General features: G+C 37.9%; 1 protein-coding gene across 2 annotated transcripts; it reads right to left on the bottom strand.

Moving 5' to 3' along the window:
• Positions 1 to 2568: 2568 nt before the first annotated feature.
• Positions 2569 to 17766, bottom strand: LOC117293854. Of its 2 annotated transcripts, none has more exons than XM_033776318.1 (21): positions 17640 to 17766; positions 14865 to 14995; positions 13544 to 13606; positions 12671 to 12747; positions 11881 to 12019; positions 11278 to 11346; positions 10836 to 10998; positions 10536 to 10618; positions 10166 to 10249; positions 9570 to 9622; positions 8945 to 9022; positions 8206 to 8266; positions 7801 to 7918; positions 6843 to 6910; positions 6480 to 6569; positions 6063 to 6147; positions 5493 to 5554; positions 4069 to 4317; positions 3816 to 3869; positions 3325 to 3414; positions 2569 to 2772 (listed from the first exon to the last, which is right to left on the bottom strand). In XM_033776318.1, exons 1-21 carry the CDS (start codon positions 17668 to 17670, stop codon positions 2611 to 2613), a joined length of 2010 nt encoding a protein of 669 aa, XP_033632209.1. In that variant the 5' UTR covers positions 17671 to 17766; the 3' UTR covers positions 2569 to 2610. The 2 variants fall into 2 exon arrangements, with proteins under 2 accessions (XP_033632209.1, XP_033632210.1); XM_033776319.1 differs by lacking the exon at positions 17640 to 17766 and adding an exon at positions 15362 to 15416.
• Between the last annotated feature and the right edge of the window lie 5119 nt (positions 17767 to 22885).

The raw sequence follows: 22885 nt of genomic DNA, 5'->3' as shown, positions 1-22885 counted from the left end.
TCATTCATTCATTTTTATTAAAAAAACAACTGGCAGCACGAAGCTGAAAAATAAGTGTCATGTAAATGTAAATAGAAATACTACAAAGTATAAATAAATATATACAATATGAACTTTTACAAGTGAGCAAAGTTGCGTTTGGCACCAGCTATTATTATTTTATTATTTTAAATACCCCACAAATATTGTCCTTTCATCATTATAAAACAAATGAATTCATATTAGATATGGTTTTAATCAACGTACCAAACTTCGACGTTCCGAAAAATTCAAGTGGTTTACCAAAATGTATTACTTCGAATCCATAATGTTTTTTTGGAAACGTGTGTTAGTTGCGAACCAAAGGATAGTTGTTTCACGGTGTCATGAACTAAATGATAGCGAATTATTTTAGTCAAGAACCAGTTCCATCTGTGTTCTGTTGTGCAGTTCTAAACCAAAAACACCCTTAATAGTACTGCTGACGATGACTAGAGCAAGCTAGTCGAAATGTTGAGCCCAATTTATTTTTTTTCTGAGGGTTTTTAGTCCATTCTATGTTTTTTTATTTTCCATTGTTGTCCCTTCCTCTTATCGCTGCGGTGTTTTGTTGTAGGTGTAGTTTTTTGTTTTCAATAGTCTGGTTTTGCTTGTGTTTTAATGATTTTCTATTGTGTGATTCTAAAATGTTTCAGTGCAATCACCTTTTTATATTGTATAATTATATTTTTATCGTTGGCAGGGGTCTGGTTTTACACATCTTTTGATGACAGATTTATACTTTTGTTTTAACCTTGACAGCCCCTGTACAACTTGTAACTATTGTGTATGTCTAAAGATTTAAAATAAAAAATAATTAAATAAGAACCGACTCCGCGGGAGTACAGTTAATCACGATCCTATAAGATAGTCCCCGCCTATTTTCTATAACCATCCGCCCAGGTATAAATAGTTAACAAGCAGGACAGTTCTTTTCAGAACTAAGAAGTCTCCCGAACACCCGAACAATGTACTCCGCGGTAGTAGAATTAAGCGAGACAGTTCTCTAAGAACAAACTCTACCTGGCAAAGAGATACACACACACATGGTGTTACCGCAAACCAAACATTATTATATTAACACTGCTGTTCTTTCTCATCCTCACATCAAAGTTACAGTCTCCACTAGGACATTGCCGGTATCCTAGTGAGAATTGTCCGCCGGAGTAACTGTCATGGGCTGAAGAAGGATGATTCAAATGAGGGAACCATCAGAAGAAGTGTGTAAACAGTTCGCCGTATTGGGGGGGGGGGGGGGGTCAGGGGGACAGCGGCGAAAAAAGACCGCTCGGCAACGGCAAGTTACAATCGTTGTGTTTGTAGCTCCGCCCACGGTTTAGAACATTGTGTTTACCATGGAAGTTGATAGCGGTGAAGGGCTCGTCTTGAAGCAGTAACTCCACACGTGCATATATAATATAGGCTGTCACTCGCTAACGAGTAAGACTATCGGGGTGTTGAGTTTCGGAGTTTGGGTTGGCAAGCCTTCTCATTATGAGAGTATAGGCCAATCCTGGCAGATGTTTGACGGCCACAGTATCTGCATTAGAGGGATGCTTCCTCGGGATAAACCGCTCTCTCGTGACGCCGCATCATCCTAATCTCTGCAGCTTCTGCCCTGGCATCCTCAGCTGACGCAGCCCCACTCTTGGTTAGTGAACGCCATGTGGGCCTCTCCTTGGCCATGTCTTCTCAGGTGTTAGTTGGAATCCCAGCTGCTTAGGGAAGACGTTTCAGACAGTGCCAAGCCGCTCATGTGTAGAGATCTATACTACCAGCTCCCAGCTGCTCAAGCCTGCCAGCACCGCCAGAGTCTCCATCGCCATGAGATTTTGAACCATCTCCTCACCTCAGCCTGATCCCGAAGGCCTGCGCCATGCGTTTATAGTGCAGCATACGTTGAGATGTAGCGACACTCTCTGGGTTCCAGTGGTATGTATCCAACGGAGAAGCCTGGGCTCGACAGCTGGAGAACACAAGAACTGCCCCGCACGTGGTCAGAAGAAAGAGAACCCCTTCCACTGAGGTGGTTCCAACCATGCCATTGACCAAGCAGTAGTTCATCTGCCATGAAGGGATACCAAACCACTGCTGCCTGGTTTGGGGATTTGTGGTCAGAGTACACCGTCTCCTAGATGGGTGTCCTATAGCAGCCACACGTGCAAAGACTATAATAATGATGATATGTATGGAATTTATGCCCCTTTGGCGATCCATAGCTAGGTCTTAAATCTACAGAGGTGGATTTCACAAAGAGATAAGACTAGTCTATAGTCGAGTTAAAACGAGTTACTCATCCCTAACCTAAGACTAGACTTAAACATTATGTATAGGACATAGTCCGAAACTAGGTCCACCTTTGTGAAATCGACCCCAGGTTCCAAACCAGTAAAAATACATTCCTTACATTTTTAATAAATAAGCAAAAAGTAAAAGCTTTCTCCAGAAGTCGATCAGAGCATACTGATCGAAATGTCGAGTTGAAACCAACGGTTCTTTTCAGAACCACCCCAACTCATTAGAGATAGTCATTACATGGTGTTGCCGCAAACCTTTCCATGTATAAAAAGTATATCGTCTCGTATTCTATCATCAAATCGAGAAGCTAAGTGGTTTGAGCGTCCTGTTCCATCGTTTCTTGCCCTTATATTTCTTCAGAGCAATCCGATCCATTAACGTAGTCTTGTATCTTAACCACGTTTCTTGCCTCTCTAAGTTCTCGCTCGCATCCTCCTCGGACATAAACTCACGAACCTGGTGAAAACAAATCAAATTAGAGAGGACAAATTTCGTGTAACTCATTTACAGCAGAGTGGAATTAATCGTAAAATTATTTCTAAGAAATCACTGTAATTTGATTTTCTTCTTGAATTTGTGTTCACATGAGCTGATTTTATATAATACTTGTATTTCATGTATTCCCTGCACAGTTATCCTTGGCACAATTAATCCATTTGTATTATTTCAGCGAATACATGACTACTACCTACGAGCTTCACCTTTTTACTCTGAACAGCAGTGTACCAGAAAGAAAAAAATAATAAAATAAAATAAAAATGCCAATCAGACTGCCACTAATAACGACCAAATCTAACTTATCGAAAATACACTTATTCTTAGAGTTTAATAAATGAAGATGTGGCAGGCGGACTGGGTAACATCTCTAATTGGTTCAAAAAGTTTGGTCAACTCACAAAGTTGAGCAACTCTGCTTTAGCCAGTGATTCCTTTCACAGAAAGTGCAAAACGTGTGCATTATATAAAAATGACAGAATGGTGGAAACCAACACGTCTTTGTGTACATACCAGGGTGTCCAGTTTGAGTGTGGTGACTGTTCCAGCGTGGGTTCGAAAGAATCTCTTATTTATCTTGATGATTTCTGCTCCTTCACTCACCTAGAAGGGGGGAAGATCACATCAAACAAAAATTGCATTTATAATAAACATTGGAAGGCATTTCCTTTTTGGTAGTTTTCAATCTCACTAAGAATTTAAATTTACATGCATATGTTGTCTGTTTATACACTAAAATTACATCCCGTATCATAATTGATCCAGTTCTGGATCCAAGGGGGGGGGGGGGCAGACCCTTATCTGAAGCAGAGTGACACAGAAATTGATCATGTGTCAAAGTGACGCAGAGTCTGAGCTAACACTTCAATTTATCAAAATAAAATAAAAATGGGTAAGGCCCCCTGGGACTCGGCATCAAGTTGTTTCTGAGTCGGGAGTTTTATAGTGTGGTGGGTGCATCATAAGATATAAACGGACTTAATTTATGCGATTATAAACCTTACCACACTAACGCCCGATGGTTCACTGCTAGCAGTACTAGCTACGTCATTTAAACCCTGCAAGAAACGGAAAACGGTAATTCATATAAAACTCAAATATTTCTAACACTTTCTGCCATCAAGCAACTTGACACAACAAGCCTAAATGTCGTTGCACCATTCAAGTTTGGTGGGTACAATTATAAGAAACTGATTGTTCTCGACTTTAAGAGGTTATCACGGGAACAATACACAGAGAACATTAACTATGACTTACAAATATATCTCCAGTTGTCATCCCATCAAGCTGGATGTAGGCTCTTCTTTGTGCAGAGGGTTTACCGACATCAACCTCAACATGCCGTGCAAGTCTCCTTCTACTTGGCCCGTCTCGATGCTTCATGAAACAGCCGTCTGGTTGGTTTGGTTCATTCTGATCCATGAAGGAGAGGGGAGGTAGGCGTGGCTTCGCATTGTGGCGGGATTTTAAGGAGTTTGTGCTGAGACGTCTCTTCGTTCCGAAATCCTTAGAGAGAAAATTAATGTCCTTAGGCAAGACACTTAACCATTGCTTAGTCCTTCGGATGGGACGTAAAGCCATTGGTCCTATGTGTTGTGTAACGCATGTAAAAGAACCCAGTGCACTTTTGAAAAGAGAAGGGGTTCGCCCCGGTGTTCCTGGCTGTGGCTGCTTAATGCGCCGTAACACCTTGTAAACCCTTATAAGGTGCTAAATAATTGGGTCTCAAAACTCATCTTTCTGAAAGTTTGTATTTACTCAGCGCCTTGAGTACCTTGTTTGGTAGATACGTGCGCTATATAAGACTTCGAAATTATTATTATTATTATTATTATTATTATTATTATTATTATTATAAGTAAGATACCACCTTGTTTTTTTGCCCCCAATTGAAATTGGGCTGTTCCAAATTAACAATTTATCTTCAGATAAATGCATATATAATATTGTGAAACAACGAGTTTTTATAACTAAACTATCATCTTGTTTGTTTCCCAATTGAAATTAGGCCGTAGTCAAATTAGGGAATGTGGCTCAGGGATGATCGTAATGCAAAGATGCGTAGTGGGCCTTTAGCAACACCCATAGCAACATGCGTAACCGTAGCCACGGCTGCCGTATAGTGTAACCATTTTTTTTAGTTACCAAAGGTATACCTACCCTTAAATTGTAAAAACAAAGTTGCCACAGAGATAGTGGATTTATGTGGTCAAGAACCAACCAACTAAAGACACGGGGACATAAACAGCATTTTAAAGGCAGTGGACACTATTGGTAATTACTCAAATTAATTATTAGCATAAAACCTCATTTGGTAACGAGTAATGGGGAGAGGTTGATAGTATAAAACAATGTGAGAAACAGCTCCCTCTGAAGTGACGTAGCTTCCGAGAAAGAAGTAGTTTTCCACGAATTCGATTTCTAAACCTCAGATTTCGAATTTGAGGTCTCGAAATCAAGCATCTGAAAGCGCACAACTTCGTGTGACAAAGGTGTTTTTTCTTTCATAGTTATCTCGCAACTCCGACGACCAATCGAGCCCAAATTTTCACAGGTTTGTTATGTTATGCATGTTGAGATACATCAAGTGAGAAGACTGGTCTTTGACAATTACCAATAGTGTCCAGTGTCTTTAAGAGCAACAACAAGGAAACCAAGACGTCTCCCTATCCAAGTCTTACCTTAACAATCAGAGAATCCTGACTATTGAACGCCTCGTCACCTGGAGTACGTCCAATTAGTGCTGTTGATAAACATCAACAAATATTTATGGGAAAGAAAATACACCAAAACACCTCAAAAGCATTGGACAAGTTTGGTATAGATATACTTAAAATATTTATTAGCATAACAAATGCCTTGGCAACGAGCAACGGAGAGATGTTGATCGTATAAAAAATTGTGAAATAATGATTTTCTCACTAAAACATTTGGATATGAAAAGACATCAGGTCTGAAGCATTTCTCAGACAGCCAAATGCACACAGCGTGTGCAACAAGGATGTTTTTCTTTCATTATTTCGTGCAACTTCGATGACCAATTGAGCCCGAATGTTCACAGATTTGTTGGGATACACCAGCGAGAATACTGGTCTTTGAAAATTACCAAACGTGTAAAGTGCCTTCGACTTTGAATATGTTGTGGGTTTTAGTTTAGAAAATATAGTCTCTAGAACACACTACACGGTATTACGAAATAACTTGCAATTGGAACTATTTTGACTCGATCACTGCAAGGCTCCCATACTTACAGTCAAGAAACTCGGAGTCCGGTGGCGATACTATAGAAGATCTTAGACGTAATCGTGACGTCATGTGACTAGGCAATCCTGGTGTCTTTACAAACAAACATACAAACAAACAAACAAACAGACGGGGAAAAACAAGAAAATCGTATTATGACATGTTAACATAGTAGCAGTAAATAAAGTTTGAGGTACACTACAGTGCACAACTACAAAATATTAACGTACATTGATGTGACAAAAAAGGGGAAAATATTAATTTACAATTATGGAGAATTATTTATAAAAATAATGAGGAAAAAAATCACATAGTTTATAAAAGAAATCAACAATCACAAGGAACTAAAGCAACTAAACCAAAACAAAAAGCGAGAATCAAAAATCTTATTACATATTTACGTATGAATAAAACATTGTAATTACCGCTGGTGTTTCTCTGATGCTAATACCAAGGGTACCGACGTACGGGTTACCAACACTGTTGGCTTTCTCCACTTCCAAAATTTGACTCATCTACAAAACAAGAGAACAATATTTACTACCAAGCATATAATTATTTAAAAAAAATATCAGAATTCAGCAGAGCGTGAATGTTTTACCTAATGAAGCATAAACTAAAACTTTTGTCAATATCATGATAAAGAAACCACTTCATCTAATCAATAAAAAAGAAACTCCAGGAGCTTCGTAACTGTTCATAGTGTTGTTAATTATTGCTGTGGGCGCCGAGGGGTATTTCGAGGCCTGGGAATGGATAAAACAAAAACAGTTTTTGTTTGTACATACCTCATTATCATGGCCAAGAACTCTCTGGCCTTCTTTTACAAGTTTCTTCAATCCAGCTCCAAGCATAGCTATACACAGTAAAATAAAAACAAAATAATAAGTTTGGGAAATTAGACTTTTTAAAATCAACATTCATTTTGAAATATTTTGATTGTACTTTACGTGATTGCTGTGTCATTTGCAACAACATGTTAATTTTAATTACAGTGAATACAGATGATTAAAAGCACTGAACACTTTTGGTAATTACACAAAATAATTATTTTAACTGAGCAAAACGGCTCCCTCTGAAGAAATGTAGTTTTTGAGAAAGAGGTAATTTCTCACTCAAACATTAAAGACACTGGACACTATTGGTAATTGTCAAAGACCAGTCTTCTTACTTGGTGTAGTTCAACCTATGCATAAAATAACAAACCTGTGAAAATTTGAGCTCCATTGGTCGTCGGAGTTGCGAGATTACTATGAAAGAAAAAACACCCTTGTCACACGAAGTTGTGTGCTTTCAGATGCTTGACTTCAAGACCTCTGAGGTCACGAAATCAAATTCGTGGAAAATTACTTCTTTCTCGAAAACTACGTCACTTCTGAGGGAGCCGTTTCTCACAATGTTTTATACTATCAACCTCTCCCCATTACTCGCTACCAAGTGAGGTTTTATGCTGATAACTATTTTGAGTAATTACCAATAGTGTCCACTGCCTTTAAAAGACTACAGACTTGAAGCCCTTGTTGGGGCATATGAAAGCACAAACATGTGTGCGACAAGGGTGTTTTTTCTTACACTATTTTCTTGCAACTTTGATGACTAATTGAGCCAATTTTTTTTTTCAAAGTTGTTATTTTATGCATGCTGAGATATACCAAGTACTACTGGTCTTTGGCTGTTAACAAAGGTGTTCAGTGCCTTTAAAACATTACTGTGAATATAATTTTGATGGTAAGTGGGTGTACTTACCGTCTGCATGCGACGGCTGTTTGACGTATCCAAGTTTGTCTATCCCCTTTACCTCACTAAATTTGGTATCACCTTTGATATCTGCAACTAATTGCCGTCGTATACATTTACATTTACCCTGAAAGAAAACAATTGTGAGTTTGTCAATACTTGGTGTCGTAGTTAAAAATAATTGCATTCAAATAATCATTATTAGACCATAAAAGGGGTAATTAAAGTGCTCGCATTTACATTAAATTAAATTGAAACATTAAAAATATATAAAACGGTCTGAAAAAATTGGTCAAACTATACAATGACTTAATCTAACCACAGCGAATGCTATCTTTGCAGAGGTAATTAATTGTGATAAAAAATTATACAACCAGAGTTATATGTGAAAGTTTCAACTTTGAATTAACTCACAGATTTGATGACGTACATCCACCGTGTATTGTTCGTATCCTTTGTTACAAGCCGTTCTGGTCTGTAAACAACAACAATGTAATAGCAAAGCTGAACAAATTGTTGAACATTAAATGGTAAAATTGAGAACAAACAAATAACAAGACACGTTTAACGGTGGCAGTGCGAGTTACTTTTGGTATGAAGACTCCCTTTCAAAGGCACTGGACACTACATTGGTTACTCAAAATAATTGTTAGCAAAAAAACTTATTTGGTAGCGAGCAATTGAGAGCTGTTGTTGATGGTGTAAAACATTGTGAGAAACGGCTCCCTCTGAAGTAACGTAGTTTTTTGAGAGAAAGAAGAAAATCTCTCACTGAAATATTTGAAATGAATTCGATACCTCAGCTGAAGTCTCGGATGCAAAGGCATCTGAAAGCACACAACTTCTGCGACAAGGGTGTTTTTCTTCCCTTATTCTCTCACAAGTTTGATGACCAATTGAGTTGAAATTTTGACAGGTTTGTTATATTATGCATGTGTAAGGATACACCAAGTGAGAAGACTAGTCTTTGACAATTACCAAAAGTGTCCAATGCCTTTAAAGTGCTGGAAATTCAATATTTCGAGAGGGAAAAAATATTATTATTAATTTACCATTTTGATGAAAGATGGAAACAATGCACAATACGAAGAATAGGCCAAGTAAATTATTTAAAACTAATACATGTTTTGCTTACTACACATTTATTGCTCACTCATAAAATTTGTATTCTATTGCCTCAGGATGGTTGACGAAGAGCTGACAGGGAAATTCCATGAATAAATATTGCGATCTGCAACAAAATAAATTGATGAAAAAACAATTATTCGATTACCGAGATTAACTAGTTGATTATCTTCTGAAAGGACATAATATTGGCTGGAGGAGTCAACACCAATGTTGAGGAATCGAGAGACTCAAGCCGTAGTCGAAGCCAAAACCGGTAAGGAAGATAGTCTATTGGTCAGTCTATGGTCATAAAGACATTCTCACTGTGTATCGATTAGATATCATCTTTGGCTGATGTCCTTGGTTTGATAACAGTAGATGAACTGATTAAGCCTTAGTTGTAGCCATTGTGATTAGATTCAAGCAGGTGCACTGACGTCACAATGACATGGGTTTATTAATGAGAGGTAGGAGCTGTAGGCCTAATGCTATTTTTCAAAACCGTTTCACAAAATACTAATTTCAAACAGCAGCCTTCATAATAATGTTATAAATGAAGCCAGTTTATCTGGTCGGTGATCAACGACTGTAGAGGTAGCCTTGCTCAAGGCAGTCTTAATAAGGTTAAAGCTTCATTATGATGTCAGCATTGTTATGAAAGTTTTGCTCACCTTAAGAAATCTATCGGCGGTCCTGCGTGGGAGTTATGGAGATGAAAGAAATCCTGAAAAGTACAGCAATACAAACCAACATCAATCAAACAAATAAATTCGAAGAGTCTTAACCACATGCTCCAGAAAGCACTCTCAATTATTGGTTCGTATAGTTTACATCATGAACTGTTTGTTCTGAACAGGATTATTACAGGATATATAACACATCTCTCTAGTCCTTCCATTACGAAATAACAGGTTATTAGGTGGGCAGGTGTGTCCAACAAGTTGGCACCATGTACCACTTCTCTGTGTCTCCCTCAGTCCGCCAGTGATTCAGGGTGCTAGGGACAGTACACATGATGCTTTGACGTCATCAAGCGGACATCTTAAAGGTAGACCAATGACGAAAAAATTTGAAAACGCACAGATTTCTACTAGCGGGACGCACAGGGTTGGCCAATTACGCACAGGGTTGGCCAATTACGCACGGAGTTGGTCAATGACGCACAGGGTTGGTCTATGAACAACCTTTTTTGACCTCTAGGCGAGGGCGCCCTGCCCTACTGAAACGACGTCATGCCGAATGATACGGGGGGGGGGGGGCTTCTCACCTCTTTGTTCAAGAGAAGAACCTCTACTGATCCTTCGCATATGAGACTAGATTGGCGATTCCACTGTTTCTCCAACTCTTCAGGCTGAGTACAACAGGAAAACCAGATTGGAACATGACAGCATACAAACCAAAACTCAAGGCAGGTGTTAAGGCCCCGAAGTCCTATTTCTCAAAGAGCTTAAGTGGACAAGAATATTAACTGCTATGCATAGTGTAATGTCTTAACACAAATCTCTTTTGGTAAAATTTACAACTCATCTTAATATAAAATCAAGCCCAGGTCCCTCCCATACTTGATCTTTTTGCTCATTGGTGCAATGTAACGATTAGGTGACAAAAGTGTTTGTATTCTTTGGTCGTATACTCACATCCGTAAAGGTGCCCTTTTTAAGATACCCGAGAGACTTCGTCACTTTACCGGTTTGAAGCTCATATTCTCGCTGAAGATTAACTAGAAAAAAATAGAACAAAAATGGTACCCGGTCAATAAAAACAAACTATTTCTGCCCTATATACAAAAAGCTTCGATCATCTCAAATGTGTGTTGATACCACACCATGTAATGGCTCACATCCTATAAAAGTATAGGTTGTATATCGTATTCCACCATGCAACGTTTCAAATTCTACGTATTGCTTTTTGTCAACGTAAAGAAATACACTATGTACCTTTTCCGGACAGAATGTAGTAAAATCTATCTGGAGGTCTGCCCTGGTGAGCGATGATTCTATCGGCGTCATAACGCTCGTAGGAGATACGACGAGCTAACTCCAACTCGGAGTCACTTGGAAACATCTTGAAGGCTTTGTTTGCTCGAATCATGTATAAAATCTGTAGCAATAAAAAAAACTCGTAAATAAGCATATCAAGTAATCAAAACAAGGGAAATTGACTGGGTAATCTAAACAATAACTTAGAGTTAAACAAAGGCAAAATCGGACCTGCAACCTCCGGCAAGTCCCAAAAGTTTGCTAGCATTTCTGATAAAATGTTACTTAGAACATTGGTGTCATAAAGTATTTGACAAAGGTGTAAATTATAAATCTGTTCGAAAAAAATTGTATGTATAAGATAGAATGTAGTAAAATAAGAATGTGGTGAGTAACCTACGTGTTTCAAGTGACCAGGAGTTCGGTACTGCGGCTGCGTAATGAGATTCATCTGTAAATCCCAACCGATCTATAGAAACAAGATTTGTTTATTAATGGTCAGCACAATATCAAGACAAATTTAATTGTAGGTATTTAGTTTATCAATTTGGCCAACTTATTGGAAGTGTAGAGTAAAATGTATATATGGAAAATACAAATTAAAGAACAGAAAATAAAGATACGTAGGAGCAACTTATGAAAAGTTCAAAAAACAACAATGATTGGAATGAAGGTTTGCCTCCTTAAACTTTCCGGCTCAGAAATGGCCCAGACCCGGGTCCCGTATTATTCTTTGTTGTCAGTATGACCAGAATCTGTGTCAAAATTATCCATAATTGGTTCAATCCGAGTTTAAACCTCCGTTTCTTTAAACCACTGACACCGAAATTGGTCAGTTTGGCCCAGAAATGGTTCAGCTTGAGGTAGACACATATGAATCAGCTTGACCGCGAAATGGGTCAGGTTCCTGTGGAATCTGGATCAGTTCTGACCCGGGAATTTTAAGAGTGTTTGAAAATGTTCAAGAAATATTTGACTCGAACATATTTGACTCGAGACTTACACTTGCTCTTGTTGCTGATGGCCCCGAGTTTAGATGTCTGAGTTCCGACTCGTGAGTACCTGTTGTCTCCTCCAGAGATGCTGATCCCGTTCGGGAACCAGACGAAAGGTTCTCAAAAACGTTTTCTGGCTGCGCGTACCTGTTTACATAAAGTACATGCAAGTTCAATAACTCAAACGAACAACAAACAAGTGCGAAGTGCAAAGGGTATTGTAAATATATATTGATTTGAAGTAACACAAGGATATGTATTGTGTGAATGGCATAATAAGCGAGCCTATCAAGGCGTAAGAAGTAGTATATTCCGAAATTAACGACACTCATCAATGCACCATAACATGCTTATTGATTGTACACAATGTTCATTATCTTAAAATAGTTAAACAATACAGTGCGGTGTATAGGTATCCGAATAAAGAATTGGCGGTGACTGTATAACAGAGTGGACTTGAGAACAAAAGAATATTCCACACAATGCTCTCACTGTCGGTACCATGGACAAAATGAAAACAGGGAAAATAAAATGACTCCATTATGGGAAATTAGAAAAACTGGATTGCACCACAAGGCAGTTTGTGTACAAAGTCGATAATCTGGTGTCCAAATTTGCAGTTTTTAGTGCGTGGTGCTACTTTCCGAAAGTGTATTGTCTTTGATGTTTCATATCACAGCTAATAATATACTCCCCAAGTGTGATAATTCTGAGAGCGTATAATTTGTAAAAATGTGTAAAAGATATTTATAAAAAGAAAAATGTTTTTTTTTTAAAACGACAAAACGTGCGTCTTACTTCCTCCCCTTCCGACAACCTCGTACCAAGATAAGGACCATAGTCGCAGCATATCGGAACCTTTGAATTGCATGACTCTGTGAACGAAATTAAATTATACAAAACAAAACAAAAATCAAACGGCATATACAACGGAGACTGGTGAATTGCTGATAAGAAACAAAGCTTCTCTCTAAAGACTCTCTTCTCGGGCTAGATCTAAGAATTTATAAATCTAAAGATAATATCTCAATACATTTCATCTGTTTACGACATCTCAAAACTTTAAAGGGTATATGTACTTTTTCCTAACAAAAAACACAATGTCCACACATTTACATTAAACTTACACAGTTTGAAGATTATGATAGTAGAAAGCTGACCTTGAAATTTTACTTACTGAGGTGCTGTAGTTTTTGAGAAATGAGTAAAGTAATAATTTTCGTCTCAGTTTTAGCATGTAAAAACGTATTAACCAGTTATGCTATGGTTTTGGTCTAATATCATAACTGGCTAAGAGGATTTTACATGCTAAAATAATTTTGGTCGTATGAGACCAAAATTATTTTGCAATTTGTTTTACTTATTTCTCAAAAACTACCCAACTATAGTTAGTAATATTTGAAGGGAAGCTTTCCACTATCATTATCTTCAAACCCTGTAAGTTTAGTGTAAGTCTGTGGACATTTTGAAAAAGTACCCGAATCCTTTAAAGACAAGGATTTTGTTAAAAAAAGAAAAGTTACTCGCGGATCTTTTAAAGAGGCCTATAGATCGGAAAGTTTTCTTAAAATTATATTTTATAAATTAATTAACCCGTTATTCACAATCTATCAAATAATAATTAATTTATATTCAAATATTATTCTTTGGGATCACGATCAGCTTACCCACCTTCAAACCTCTTTCTTTTTGTCTCTGTCTTCGATAAGTATGCGGTGTCACTACCGTCAGTCGCTGATGAGAAAACAAGCAAGAAAATCACATTATGATATAGAATAAGTAGGGAAAACATTCAAAAGCCATCGTAACGCGAAGAGAAATTGATTTATCGAAACAGGGCCAAATTCCATAAAGCTGCTTAGGCAGCAAGTGGTGCTTAAAGGCAGTGGACACTATTGGTAATTACTCAAAATAATTATTATCATACAACCTTTCTTGGTTACGAGTAATGGGGAGAGGTTGATGGTATAAAACATTGTGAGAAACAGCTCCCTCTGAAGTAACGTAGTTTTCTAGAAAGAAGTAATTTTCCACGAATTTGATTTCGATACCTCAAGTTTTATCTCGCAAATTCGACGACCGATTCAGCTCAAATTGTATGCTCACGTTGAGATACACCAACTGTGAAGACTAGTCTTTAACAATTACCATAGTGTCCACTGTCTTTAACAATTTTCTTCGAAGTAAAAATGAGCAGGATACAGTTATAGATGATACACATGGAACGGTATTTTTGATGGTAATGTTTATCTGGTAAGCATAATTTTGTTGGATTTGTTGACAAATTTTTGCGCTTAAGCAGCTCTACGAAATTAGGCCAGAGCCCGTGACTTGTAATTTAAATAAGTTCAGTTGTTTCGTCAACATTTTGCATAGATTCAATGATAAACTTAGGTTCTTATTGACAAATCAGTGCCCAAGGCAACAAAAGAAAACACCTGAGTCAACTACATCCCAGCCATAAACAGGATTACAGGATGCTAATGTAATTAGAGGCACTGGACACGTTTGGTAATAATTGTCAAAGACATGTGTTCTCACTTGGTGTATCCAAACATAATTGTATGCATAAAATAACAAACCTGTGCAAATTTTGGCTCAATTTATTATTGGTCATCAAATTTGCAAGAGAATAATGAAGAAAAACACCCTTGTTGTATTACTTTGTGTGGTTTCAGATGCAAAACAAAAGGCTTCAACTGAAGTATTTTATTATTTGAGTGAGAAATTACCTCTTTCTCAAAAACTACGTTACTTCAGAGGGAGACTGTTTCTCACAATGTTTCATACTATTAACAGCTCTCCAATGCTCGTCACCAAGTCAGTTTTTATGCTAAAAAGTTATGCTGAGTAAATACCAATAGTGTCCACTGCTTTTAACGAACGAGTCTTCAAGAAATGTGACGCAACATCTGAGAGTGAATATTAAAGAGGATAATACTATGCTGATCATATATAGCGGTCTGGAGGTTTGAGTTATTTCTCCATATACCTGTACATGACGTCGAAGTGGTGTGTTTAGTCTGGCTACAGCGTTGTCTACAACCCTTGGAGGGTCTGTAGTATGAGACATTCCTCCTACCTCCTTAAGACGTCTCTTTATCGTCTCCATTGGATCTTCCTCTGCAAACAAATGATCAAGATGAAAGAGAAAATGAGAAAAGGTATGCCGATGTGCATTGCTTACATCGCAAAACAGTACAGTATAATTGCAAAAAGGTAAAAATAGTCATTGCTAATGGGGTTCACGTTATTCCCAGAATTATTTCATGGGAGCTTACAAATACCCTTCCCAACGATATGTTCTGATGAGAGTGGACATGAGTTGGCTCACGAAGCAATAAACTCGTTGGCCTAGAGACAAATATCGTCACTGGTAATAATTAATTTACTGACGTGCCAAATGATATCTCAATTCAAAGAGAGGTATCGATTTAACCAGTTTCATGAGTTTTTACAACAGTTTTGATGACGTGCCCGATGAGGTACCTTATCTTGATTCAAAGTGACTATCCGATGTGCTTTAACCAGAACAGCAGTTTTGCCAACACTGACAATGGTGTGGGCTTAGCCTATATATTGTACTGATTCAAACATCTACAACAAAAATGAGCACTCCAGCCAAACTGCAGATGCCATTGATATATGGCGAGCTGCCCATACTCAGAAGTATCAATATTTCAAAACCCATACTTTTGCATCATTACAAATAACGTGTCTCCACAAACAACCGTTTTGCATTCATCAAACACTAAGTAAATGCACAGCACAAGCAACAACAACCCGCGTCGTAAAGTCTACTTCATTAAGTTCTTTCAATAAATTAAAACAAGAGCGCTTCCAATCATTAACTCATCGGTAGCTGCCACTTGATCTACAGATTATACACTTGAGTCTGTAGTCATCAAATTTCCGTCGACGCCTTTTACATTATAGCACTAGGCGGTAGGCCTATCGGTATTCAACCGTAAGCTTTTAGTTACCATAAGAACCGGAAGTTGTTTTTAACTTTTTATTACGGCAGGTTTTAGGTGATGATATTGTGCATTTGGTGATAGAAGTTTGAATTTGTATACGTGGTCAGGGTTTGGAGGAAGGATGGTCAGAGTATGCCATGATAAAGATATTTGAATCATGGCCATCACAGATTTGCGAAACAGTATAAAGTTAACAAGCAATGGCAGCCATTTTGAATATTTTTTAAGTCGCTTGTAATTCTACCAGCTTGCTTTCAAATGTGTGATTTCCACAGCTCAAAGCCGATTCTCTGTCTCATTACATACTCTGATCGTGGCATAATTGCCCCTATCTGACCAACTATAAGGCAACTAATAGATGAAGCATAAAAACATGGAGATGTTTATCATGACGCATTTTAGGACTGTCCCAAGTTATGTCCAGTCTCTTGAGAAATTGAATACCAAAATGCAGCTGATCTATTGTGGGAATAAACATAATAGAACAAGAACCATAATAGGAAATTGAGAAAAAAAAAAATAACAAAGCAGTCATCAACATAAATGACCAGCACAAATTCAATATAAATGGAAAGCTGTACACGTAAGCGACCGCTACTGCATGATATCTGCAGTTATTAATTTGAATTGAGTTTATATCAACGGTCACCATATCAACGCAGGGTTAATTATCTTGAATATGATCAAAACAGATTGACGCTCGTCCTAAGAGGCTTTTGTAGTGTCCACATGGTTGACTAGAAGGCTAGCATATGGGTGAAGTCCTCGTTGGTGAACTAAATGATCGGTTTGTGTCCAATGCTCACTAATTAAAAGTTCACCGGTGTTTCAACTGGGTTCTTTAGTAAAGGCATTGGACACCTTTGGTAATTGTCAAAGACCAGTATTCTCATTTGGTGTATCTCAACATATGCATAAAATAATAAACCTGTGAACATTTGAACTTATTTGGTCGTCGAAGATGGAAGAAAATAATGACAGAAAAAAACAATCTTGTCGCACAAGTTGTCTGCTTTCAGATGCTTGAAATCGAGACCTCTGCTGAGGTATCGAATTCAGTTCACATATTTTAGTGAGAAATCCCATCTTTCTCAGAAACTACGTAACTTCACAGGGAGCCGTTTTTACAATGCTTTATACTATCCATTTCTCGCTACCAAGTAAGTTTTCATGCCAGCAACTATTTTGAGTGATTACCAATAGTGTCCAATGCCTTTAATGGCAGTGGCATAGTTGTTCATGTTTGAATGGAGTTGGTTACGGATTGACGGGAAATTGGTAACGGATTTGATCGCAGATTGGGACACGGGTTTTGGTGGGATTTGATACGGTAACATTTTATAGCATGGCATCGGCAACTGGTTTCTTGATTTGGTAAAGGGAGTTTGATGAAATTTACAGACATGGTGGAACGATGGTACAAGGCTGGTACATGGAATTGGACTCTGAAATGTTGGACTCTGAAATTTGATGTCATGATATGCCTCAGAGGCAGAAACTACTCTATTCCAATTTTGTACATACTTATGGCCGACACGTTTATGAATGCTCTTTCATTTATCAGTACTGTAGCAACCTTTCGTGCAATAAAACACTATTTGACCGACAATTCCATCGTAAAAATAAATCAGATTATATAGCATATTGCTATACATCCATGATTATCTCAGCACATTTGAACGTATTGCTTTGTCCAAACTCACAAACTAGCTGTGTGCAGATCCAGAATACAATAATGAAACTGCATCATATTATCTGAACACTTCGATTATTAACTAGGTAAACATTACCTTGCATTTCACCATCGCGGTGCGTAGCCATGTTGTTTAACCCCTTGTTGATTATCACATAATAGGCAACTATAATAACCGAATTGAGAAATCCTGTTAACAGCTTTGAAAAACCAGCTGTTCTATTTCTAAAGCAGTGTTGTATGTTTCTTTTTCTTACTGCACATAATTATAATATGTACTAAACACAAAAACTATGATTGGGCCTAGTTCACAACTTCCGTCTTTACAAACGTTGCCATGCCAGGGTCGGGTAGGCAACAAAATAAAAACTCAGAGGTCAACTATTGTGGCACCAACAAAACATTTGATTTTTTTTCGCAGTGAAATCGCTCTCTGTGGGGCTGAATTGTACAAACATCGGCTAATGAATAGATTTACTTGAATTTTATTTGGTTGCAAAATAATCCAATAAGGTCGCTGAGATTTGTTGAATTGTTTGGTTTCAAACTATTTGTTTGTAACACAGTATTGGCAAACCTTAAAGTTAAATTGCCCGACGTATACAAATGAAGAGACCCATTTTTATTTTGTTTTTCTCTGATGTCATCAGATATTTTAAGATGTTGACTAATAATTTTGCACCATTTTAACGTGAAGTTAGAGGAGCCTCCTGCAAACAAAGATTGGTACAAATTCCCCTTCCTCCCAATAATGGAACAAACTACCACAAGACAATCGCGAAGCATCAACTATTACTTTTAAGAGTAATCTTCAAGCTATGGATACGGGTAATATCATCAGGAGGGGGGGGGCCCACTTCATATAAATCATTGCTGCTCAGTCACCTGCACGTGTACATCCCGATAATGTGGATGTGGAGATAATGCAGTAATTCACCAGAACCAGAACCCAGGACTATATCTATTGGAAAATTATTACATCGCAAATTATATAAAGACATAATATTATGGTTGGTACGTGTGTGTGTATGTAAAAAATGAACGGCTGATTTCGAACCTAACATAATTGACCTTACCGTTTGCTGTTCTATTATGATCGTGAGGCCAACCTTTGCTGCTTCTTTGAACCATGCATGTGCCAAAAGGACTATGGGAACAATTACTGATGTATTTTTATTGATGCGTTTTGTATTTTATCTTAATCGGATTTCAGGTATAGGTATATTGATGTTAATCCAACCTTTTTCTGAAACGGTCCAGGACAATTGTGAAGATTCAACCTTGGCTGATAATATTTTGTTATCGGCAAGAGACAGTTGTCAATATTTAATTGCAGATTCATTACAGCTTATGATGATAATTGGTTTAAACTCGTATGAAATACTAAGCTGGTGCTTCAGATAAAGAAGTCTTCTAAATCAAAAAATTCAAAAAAATTCGGTTTGAAGTTGATAATCAGAGGGGTCACCTATAGCAACAAAAATAAACGCCCGGTCAGAATTGACCCGGATCCGGGTCATGAGGTTGTTGGTCCTGACTCTTTTCAGGATCAGTATGACCCAGAATCTGTATCAAAATAACCCAGAAATTGGTAATCAGTACGAGATAATCTGGGTTGAATCCTATTTGTTGACCAGTTACGGTTCAAACCTGACCCATCAGACCCCAAGGGACCCGGAATCTCAAGTCTGACATGTATGGGATCAATTTCATAAAGCCTGTAAGTTAGTACCCATAAAAGTAATGTGCTAAGCACATAAAAAAACCTGCTCAGCAGAAACGGGTACTATAGTCAAAACTCTATAAAGTTAACATTGTTGCAACTGGTGCCACACCCATGTTTTGCTAAGCAAAGAAAAATGCAGTATTTACTGCTTAAAGGCTTTATTACATTGGCCCTGTGAGTTTTTGAAGTGCCTTACGAATAAGCTTACCTCTTTGCTTTTCCACCTTGCCTCTCTCCTCCCACCATCTTAGAAACTGGGCTTTGTACATTCCTGAATCTCCCAATCCTCCATGACTTATTGAAGTTGAAGATGCTCCTCCTGAAGCCATTGGCAATTGAGCTGCGTACGAATCCATCTCAGCTCACTCAGACGAACTCGTCCCAGCGGTTTGATGTCACTCGGTTATTTAACTATTTCAATGAGTCAAAATTAAGACGTAAAGATTTGTATATGCTCTATTCTATACAAAATATACTAAATACGAAATTGTGATTGACGATGAGAGGCACACATTAACCTTGTTGCTAATTAAATCCAATGAGTTATTTTCTTCCATAGCTCTATTACACTCACAGGTAGAGTATGCAAGTTTTTCGTTTTCGATAAACCATTTTCCCAAACTACTTATCGCTTACCCGTTCTCTTATAAAAAGTTTGATAATAAATACAGCAGTCCAATATGTTGATTTCTTTCAACCTTTTATGAAGTATTGACGTTGTTGAAGACGATTAACTTATCGTCTAAACATAGAGCAAGGAACTCACAATTCTCGACGAGACAAACCAAGTCAACCTGAAGAACCAACCAACAAATAAAGTCCGTGCACGGATCAGTAGGGCCTATGTTTTCAACTCTTTTTCTGCATTAACTCATTAAGTCAAGTCCAACAGGTAGATTTTCCTCTAAATTATGCGGTAAGCCTCATAATATAGCAAACGGGCTGTAATGTAATTTACTGTGAACCTTGTGTTGTGACCATTACACCAGTAACCATTACACCAGTAGCATGTTTAAAGGCCCTGGACACTATTGGTTATTAATCTTAAACAAATTGTAAGCATCAAAACTTAATTGGAATTTAAAGAGCTGTCGATAAAACGTTGTGAGGAACGGCTCCCTCTGAAGTAACGTAGTTTGTGAAGGAGGTAATTTCTCACTGGAATAATTATAGAAGAGTTCAGCTGGTTTGAAGCCTTCTATCTGAAAGCGCATAAAGTTGTGCAAAAAGGTTGTTTTTTTCTTTCATTATTCTCTAGCAACTTTGATGACCAATTGACACTAAAATGTGCACAGATTTGTTATTATGCATATTTTTGGGACACATTAAGTGAGAACACTTGTCTTTGACAATTACCGAACGTGTCCAGTGCCTTTAAGCCAGCAATCGACGCCAAATATATACAAATAAGTGTTTCATTACAAAATACAGTCAAACTGCAGAGAATCTGAAGGACTTACTCAATGAAGGAATCCGACATTCGATATCCGACCTCTTATTCTCGGCACAAAGAAACCGCTCCCGCTCTACTCCCCGCCGTAACTTTATCTGATACCTTCTCTAATTTGAGGAAATAATCAAAGTTCAGCGCATCGATTACTGAGAAGTGATTTCCTATGCATAGATGGCAATCTATTGAGACATTTCCTCTATTTAAATGATTGTAATCAAAAGCTAGAAATTCGTTCTGACAGCGCAGAGCAACTTGCAGGAAACTCAGTTTACGGGGCAACGCTGGTGCGTGTTCTATGTCACAATTAATTAGACCGTTCCCTGCCCTCATTCCCCGGCTCGTCTTTAGACCTGCACTCGTCTTATCACTGCATTGTCACCTGTTGCGACGCAACATTTGTATCTGGACGCGATCAAAGTGCAAGAGTAGTATAAATAACAGTCATATAAATATAGTTTTGCCCTAACAGACCTATTACATTGTTTAACATTGTAAAAACTGCAAACCAACATTGCACGTATTGGACATACAACATTCATGAACTGCAAACTTATTCGAGTGTCAGCATTGTTGCTATCTGTGTAATTAGGTAAACAGTACCAGACTCAGGTCGTAGGGCATTCTTTTATGTAGCCGACTCCGTAAAGCAATTAACATTATAAGGGTGGGGTTGGTTGTTATACCCGTCACAGTCACGGTGCATGTAAGTAATTTGTGTACAAAAAGGGAGCGGGGAACCTATGTGAGCAACCATAATCCATTTGGTAAAAGGTGATAAACACAACAACAAAATCACTTGGACAACATGAATAATGGTAGACACCTAAGGCATGACATTATTTTTGTCATGAGAAACAACAATCGGATTTTTTACTTGGAATTGCGCGTATTTTTTTTTTCTTCTTCACTTTTCAGGGCATTGTTATAGAAATTTTGCTTTATTTTAAGGGACAACAATATAACCATGCAGACCTAAGTAATGGAGAATGTCATATTCCTGTGGATGAATGCGCCGTCTATTTGTTTGTGTGTTTGTTTGTTTTTACAGTGTCCTCAACCACATCTTAACAAAATGGCGAATGGTGTTGTTGTGAACATGAAAATACTTATGTTACGCTTTTTGTGTGGTTGTGATTGCTAGTCGGTGGTGGTGGGATGGAATTTGGTTTTGAGACATAAGGTCCACAGGTCGAAACACTATTCCTATACCCACCCTAACCATGTTCAAATCCTCGAACAGGGGCACGGAACATAATTCTTTGTATGCCTAAAGGGCATTTTAGTTAATTCAGGACTTTGTCAAAAAATATTTAAACTACTTTAATCATCCTGAAAAAGGTACCAATGTAATGGAAGTTTGGTCGTCCATCATAAACTGGCACGTATAGCCGAAATTGATCAACTCGAACTGAGATTCAATGAAAACAGGTACTCTTTGAAAATAAGGCTATGCTAAAAAATTCTTGAAAACAAATTCGACCTGCTGTAAATTTAACTTATTTACTGTGTGTTGTATATTTAAATCTGTCAATAATAAACAGAGAAACAAGTCGAAAACCTGGGATACCTATTTTTTAGAAACCCCATAAAAACAAATTGCAAGTCAATCCCGAATTCTGTGACCCTGGGTCGTGGGGAGGATAACGCCACCAACGTTGACAACTCTCTCACTCGACTTCCGCGTCAGGGACATTTCGAAGTTCGCTCGGTCCCATCCTCTCATCCTCGTCTGGCAGATTCAAATTATTTTGAAGATGAAAAATACTTTGAAAGTTGAAATGAAATACGAGAGGGCGAGTGTGAACGTTCGATTAACTCTTTGTCAGGGGCTCACCGGAATGAGCACCGCCGGGTCGACCAAGGGAAGCCAATTCGAACCGGAACCACCTAACGTACCCACTGTTCCTACAGACCACAAGTTACCCTTGCATTCATAATGACCACGCCTGTATTTAATGCTATTTATTATCGAAACCTCCGAAAATCCACTTCGCAACTCAAGATTACATCCAAATTTTGGTAACCTTAGGGTGCATTTTTTTTAAAGTCATCTCTCGTATTCCAGACATATGCCAGACTATATCAACTATTATATACTATCCATATGCAAATCCCAACGCCCATGATCAACGCCTACATGATTCAAATCGACAGGATTCTGGGT

The sequence above is a fragment of the Asterias rubens genome, chromosome 8 (genome assembly GCF_902459465.1).
Source record: "Asterias rubens chromosome 8, eAstRub1.3, whole genome shotgun sequence".
Lineage (NCBI taxonomy): Eukaryota > Metazoa > Echinodermata > Asteroidea > Forcipulatida > Asteriidae > Asterias > Asterias rubens.
The sequence above is the reverse complement of the archived record's forward strand: the minus strand, read 5'-3'. Positions and strand labels throughout refer to the sequence as shown.

Coding starts and splice junctions, on each gene's coding strand:
- LOC117293854 (XM_033776318.1), bottom strand. CDS start 17,670: ATGGCTACGCACCGCGATGGTGAAATGCAAG. Junction 3,415..3,815: donor AACCATCGGGCGTTAGTGTG/GTAAGGTTTATA, acceptor CCCCCCTTCTAG/GTGAGTGAAGGAGCAGAAAT. Junction 2,773..3,324: donor CACTCAAACTGGACACCCTG/GTATGTACACAA, acceptor TGTTTTCACCAG/GTTCGTGAGTTTATGTCCGA.